The sequence below is a fragment of the Hyaena hyaena genome, unplaced genomic scaffold, assembly GCF_003009895.1.
Source record: "Hyaena hyaena isolate Hyena2069 unplaced genomic scaffold, ASM300989v1 scaffold_469, whole genome shotgun sequence".
NCBI classification, from domain to species: domain Eukaryota; kingdom Metazoa; phylum Chordata; class Mammalia; order Carnivora; family Hyaenidae; genus Hyaena; species Hyaena hyaena.
Genome location: NW_024081103.1, coordinates 827,778 through 833,981, shown reverse-complemented (window position 1 = coordinate 833,981; position 6,204 = coordinate 827,778). Strand labels below are relative to the sequence as shown.

Sequence of the window (6,204 nt, the reverse complement as noted above, 5' to 3'; positions counted from 1 at the left end):
GCAGACAACTTTTCTGCCTAGCTTGTAGCTCTAGTGGAGGTACATGGAAAGAACCAGCTTGTATGTTTGGCTGCTTCTTTTTGCTTTCATTAAGGTATTACAAACAAAGTTCGAAGTCAGGGTAAAAAGCAAATAGAACGTCTGGAAATTCTTGGGCTTCACTAAGTTGAAAAAAACCAACTGCTTATGTACCCCTAAATACCAAAAGAGAAGACTTGGCTTAGAGATTTCTCGTAGCCCATTAAGACTTCTTGGCAAACAAATTAACAAGAAAACAACAGAAAACAAAGATAAACTGAAGCAAAAATCAAATTAATAGAGTTCTCTTCTCACTTAAGCCTATTGTTTCAGATAACCTTAAGATTGTCATCATTAAAAAGATGTTAAGAATGCTATGAGTGTAGAAGCCAGGAAATACACCACGTTTAACAACTATTTCTAGAAACAACTGTGGGTGTGGTTACTGGAACCTGAAACTGTCTGGAAGCAGTCAGAGTTTACTGAATATTCAACAAAATTACGTTAAAAAAATACTGAAAAGCCTGACCTACAAAAGCTCTCCATCCAAGTCCAAACGCATTCCGCCAAAGAGGGAATATTCTCCAATATCCAGTTAACTTGTATTCCAAGGGCAGAGCTGGGGCCCACAGAGTATAATGGACAATGGAGCTCCTCTCAAGGACCAGAACCAGGGTCTAATCAAGTAACTTGCTCCACTACTAGGGTAATGGGTATTCATAATTCCTGCCTGGGATTCCACCATTGCTATGGACAAGTAACGGCTATGAGTTTCACATTCTTGCTTTTTTTGAGTTTTAACTGTGGTTATCCTGTTCCTGTTCCACTGTTATTTTGTATTACATGTATGGATATGAGGCAGATAATTTGTTTTATAGTGCATATGACACTGGGCCATGGAAAGACCTATCCCAACCTGATGGAGAGGGTTTTGCATCATCAGACATCCTGCTTTTTGAGTTGGTATAGAAACTGAACAAGGAATTGATCTCTCTTCTTCAGGGGTAAGAGTGTTTTACTGCAAGAAGGATACACACAGATATGTAGGTGATCAGAGAGACAGATTGTAGTAGACACCACTCATCGTCCCTTTAAATTCATCTTTTTCTTTTTCTTAGGCAAAGAGCTGCCCAAATGGAAATCAAATTTCCAGCCTCACTGTTGCTATGCATGGTTATGTGACTAAATTCTTGCCAACAGCCTGAGATCTGAATTGAGGTGGGCAATATATACTTTACTTTCTTAAAGGATTTCCATGTTCAGGTCTTCTTTTCTTTCTCCTTCCCAATGGAGGGGACATGCTATTTATCACATACCAGAACGGCAAAAAATGTGTAGGCATTCCTACACATTGTTGGTAGGAAGTTACTTATTGCAGCACTGGTTGATTGATTAAGAACAACTTATGTGTCTAGCTATAAAAATTAAATAAACTATGACATTCACTCATTATATGTAATACTCTTCTGTGCAAAAAATTATAAGAAGTTCTCTGGACATACATGGGAAGATCTCGAAAAAAAGTGAAAAAAATCAAGGGAAATAATGATATGGTGTGTTACCTTTAGTGAACGCAGGAAAGGATAAACACATATTTATCTGAAGAAAGAAATTCTTTAAGAATATATGAGTAATTAATACAATTACACATGAAGGCAGGTAACCATATAATCTGTCATCCAAACGGTACAAGTTTCTACAGTGGAGGGCTTGTTATTAATACTCCAGGATAACAGGGGTGCCTGGGTGGTTCAGTAGGTTGGGCAGCCGACTTCGGCTCAGGTCATGATCTCGCAGTCTGTGAGTTGGAGCCCCACATCAGGCTCCGTGCTGGCAGCTCGGAGCTCGGAGCTGCTTTGGATTCTATGTCTCCATCTCTCTCTGCCCCTCCACTGCTCACTCTCTGTCTCTCTCAAAAATAAATAAACATTAAATATTAAAAAAAAAAAAAAAAACTCCAGGATAACAGATGAAAATGGCACCGTCCTGGACAAACTGGGGTGCATCATCAACCTATATAAAAGGTACAAAATAAGAAATGGAACATTTACGTTTTTATTGTATTTTACAACAGTACCAGTCTGTGGTGAACTGGAAATAACAACAACGCGGTCTTTGGCACAAGTTAAGGGCTGTCTTAAAGAACGAAGAACAACAGTAAACTACAAGTGAGACGCGGAACTTAATGACAACGCGGTAATTTTGGCTACCCGGCACTTACTGGAGTTGCACAAGCAACATACGCTTTTGAACTTCATCCGCCAATCCAAAGTGGGAGCGTGCGAGCCTGGGCCCGTGGGAGAATCCTGGGCGGGCCTCGGACTTGAGTGGATCCCCGCGTCATTCAACTCTGGGGACGGACCTCGAGCCGGCTCTCACACCGGACGCTCTGGCCCACACAGTAGCTACTCTGTGGCACTTCGGGTTCCCTCTAGCTGCACTCTGGAGGACTACACTCGTTTTCTTTTGGAGGTGGGGGGTGAGAGGCCCGACAGCCTCTGCTGAGCTGGAAGAAAGATGGCGGCAGCCGTGCGGCAGGATTTGGCCCAGCTCATGAATTCGAGCGGTTCTCATAAAGATCTGGCGGGCAAGTGAGTATTTCCCAGGGGCCTGGGAGGTGGGGAGGGAACCCACAGACCTGTTCTTGGGTTGATGGCGGCTTTGGGATGTGAGGCTAGGAGCCGGCCTGACGACCAAGGGGGCGGGCCTGAGGTGGTTTGTGGACGCAAATATCGGGAGCCGCAGAAAGCTGGTGCCGGCAGCCCTTGGGGCAACAGACCTGGGATGACTGTCAACATGTTCTATCTTTGATAGCTTCCTTACCGGTTTCTTAAGAAGCACGGTATGAGAGACGGCTGTTCCCATGGCCTTCTTAGCCTTCCCTGGTGCCTGTTCCCATTGCCGCTGGCCTATCACACCAAATTCTGGTCTCTCTTTGGTCGCTTTTTTTTTCTTTCTTTTTTGATTGAGGGAAAATTATAATCTGGAATCTTGATGCAGAGTTTTCTGAGAGATGGTTTCTTGAGGCTGACGGGGGCTGAGGAGGTATGGCCGCTGTCTTGTTAAGAACCACCCAGACCGTCTTCTGTGAGTCCTTGTGTTTTAGGTTCTCTGTACCACCACCTCTGAAGAGGGGCACATAGGAATGCCCTCACAACGTCGGTCAGGAGGTCTAAATGAGTGATGTTGCAGGAATCTGAATTGTTGAGGAATTTCGCGGAATTGTAGGTAGATAGGTAGGTAGATATTGCCCCTTTTCTCGATAGATATATAGATAAATGGAAAGAAAGAAAGAATTTGTCCCTTTTCTCTTTGTAGATTATAGAGCACCGTTCTTCTGTAGTGAACTTGCATTCTGTTCAAAGTTCGAATCTCAAGTTGACGGTAATATTTACATTCTGGCAGCTGAGATTATTTTGATCTATATTAATGGGATACACCTGCTGTCACCTGGCTGTTGAAACCTTGACTGTCAGGCTTTATGTAGGCTCTGCTGTCTTTTCTCTGGTGTTATATATAATCTAGTTTTATCAATGGGATATTTAGCTGTGTATCCTGGGTGTAGCTACTATGTATTGCAGTTTTCTCCTCATGAATATGAGGATACTAGGACTTATTCTTGTCTGAGGACAAAATGAGCATGTGTATGTATATATGCTTATATCATACATACACTTAGAACAGTGTCTGACCTAGTGCCACGAGATTGTCATTGTTACAATTATTATTATATATAAAGCTGTTAGTCAATACATATATTGACTTATTGCATGGGTTGTAAATAAGTTGAATGTGTCTTCATGGCTTAATCCTTTTCGCATGTAATTTTCACAGATTGTAGTGAAAGTAAAATAAAATAAGCATATATTTTTCACCATGTTCAGCTTATATTTCCCCCATGCTTGCTTTATTTTTTGATTTGTTGAAGAACACAAAGTATGTTACTTATCGGAAGACATAACGTTTTTCAAGTGCTCACAGGATTCTGAAACTTAAGCTAAGAATCTACTTCCTCAGCTCTGAATTAGGGATAAGCAATAGTACCTATCATATAGGGTACTTTAGTTGTTTGTTACTGTATAACAAAGAAAAACTTAGTGGTGTAAAACAACTCTTTATTTTTCAGGATTCTTTGGGCTAACTGGACTGTTTTGCTGGTGCAGTTCTGGGCTTACTTTTGCAGGCGCAGAGTCAGCGGGCAGCTCAGTTGAGGCTGGTGGAATTAAAATGGACTCACATAGGGGCACCTGGGTGGCTCAGTTGGTTAAGTGTCCAACTTCAGCTCAGGTCATCATCTTACAGCTCATGAGTTCGAGCCCCACGTTGGGCTCTTGTGCTGACAGCTCAGAGCCTGGAGACTGCTTCGGATTCTGTGTCTCCCTCTTTCTCTGCCCCTCCCCCACTCACATTCTGGCTCTCTCTCCCTAAAGAATAAATAAACATTAAAAAATAAATAAATAAATAAAATGGACTCACATGTATATCAGGCTGTTGGCTGAGTCTGTCACTCCACTTCAGTAGTTCTTTACAGGCTGAGTCTGTCACTCCACCTCAGTAGTTCCTTACAGGGCCATGGGTGGTAGCTGTTAAACGTCTTAAGACTAGCCATGGAAATCTCATAATAATCAAGTTTCTGAAACAAACTAAGTCACATGACCAGTCCAGATTCAAGGAAAGGAAAAATGGAGTCTACCGCTTTATGGGAAGAGTGGTCAAGTTACATTGCAAAGAGGCATGGGCATATGGGAGTATGATTCATTGGAAGCCATTACTCTAACAGTCTACCAGATGAGGTTACTGTGAAGATTAAATGAAATAATGTGTCTGATAACTGATAGCCAGTGCTTTCTGAAGAAAGTCTTGGCCTTGCCTGCAGGTACATACCTGGTCCTATATGGACAAGAACATGTCAGGATATTTATTTTCATAACCAAACATTTCTGCCAGCTACACATCTGTGAGAAAAACACTCTTGGAATGTGTTAGTAGTTTTAGGATTTGTGTTAGGAGTTGAATGACAAAGGAGTCTGTGTTAAGGAATGGCAGAGTAAATTCACTTCTAAAATATTGAAAATGTCTATTTCCAGCAATTAGCAGAATATCTGGAACAGAGGAGTCCTTTAGTAAGTATTGGTTGAATAAATGAATAGCTAGAAAGGTGTAGAGCTTGTATTTGAACCCAGATTTGTCTACCATAAAAAGCTTATTTTTAACCTACTTGGCCTAATCTACTTTTCTAGCCCAATCTTCAATAAGAAATGCTTTCTCAAGGGGCACCTGGGTGGCTCAGTCAGTTGAGCATCCAACTTTGGCTCAGGTCATGATCTTGCCATTTGTGGGTTCTATGTCTTCCTCTCACTCTCTGCCCCTCCTCCACATATTTCTGTCTGTTTCTCTTGCTCTCTCAAAAATAAACAAAAAAAAAAAAAAAAAAAGAAATGCCTTCTCATAACTATGAATTAACATTTAAAGTCGATATAAGAAACTGGCCATAAAAGATTCAATGCAGATTTTATAAACTGCTTTTCTACATATTATGCATTGTGTTCATTATCCTCATACAAAGCTTTAGAGGAGAGGAAAGCCTTGAAGAGGAGCATATGAATAGGTAGCTATTGTGATAGCCTGTCTTCTTTACCTGACTGACATCTACCAGTTCTTTGAAACTCATTTGCAATGTTATTTCTTCCAAAGAGCCTTCTCTTAAACACCCAACAACACACATTCATAACTACCCTAGCAGAGTACCTGGTTAGTTGCTCTTAGCCCAGTAGTAGACAATGTTTACTTCTACCATAGCACTTAATTGTTTACTTGTCTGCCTTTTCAGTTAGAATGTGATCTCTTTGAAGACAAGTATGATGTTATGGATTATAGGTCTTTGTTTAGTTAATTCTGTAAAATAGGACCTTTTTTCTCCTTCCCAGCTCTCTATATGGAAGGTACCCAGAAGATGATAGCAGGTCTTTGGAGTCTAAACATTTCGTTTTACAAGAAACTGTTAGCCTAGAGAAAAGAGAATAATGGGAGACCTTTTAGCTTTCTTTGACTATTAGAAAGGCTATTTTGCAGAAAAGAAAATAGACTCCTCTATCTTATAGAGGTAGACTTTGGATGAGAACTTTCTAATAATAGAGTGAAATAGAAATGTCAAAAAATGGAGCACCTGGGTGGCCCAGTGAGTTA

General features: G+C 41.0%; 1 protein-coding gene across 2 annotated transcripts in view; it reads left to right on the top strand.

Moving 5' to 3' along the window:
* Positions 1–2,302: 2,302 nt before the first annotated feature.
* Positions 2,303–6,204, top strand: part of COPS4 (COP9 signalosome subunit 4) — a 41,189-nt gene continuing 37,287 nt past the window's right edge. The window contains exon 1 of one of the 2 annotated variants that reach the window (XM_039253983.1): positions 2,303–2,609. In XM_039253983.1, coding sequence (XP_039109914.1) covers positions 2,536–2,609 — 74 coding nt within the window. In that variant the 5' untranslated portion in view covers positions 2,303–2,535. The remainder of the gene's footprint in view (positions 2,610–6,204) is intronic. The other variant, XM_039253982.1, reaches the window with a different exon arrangement.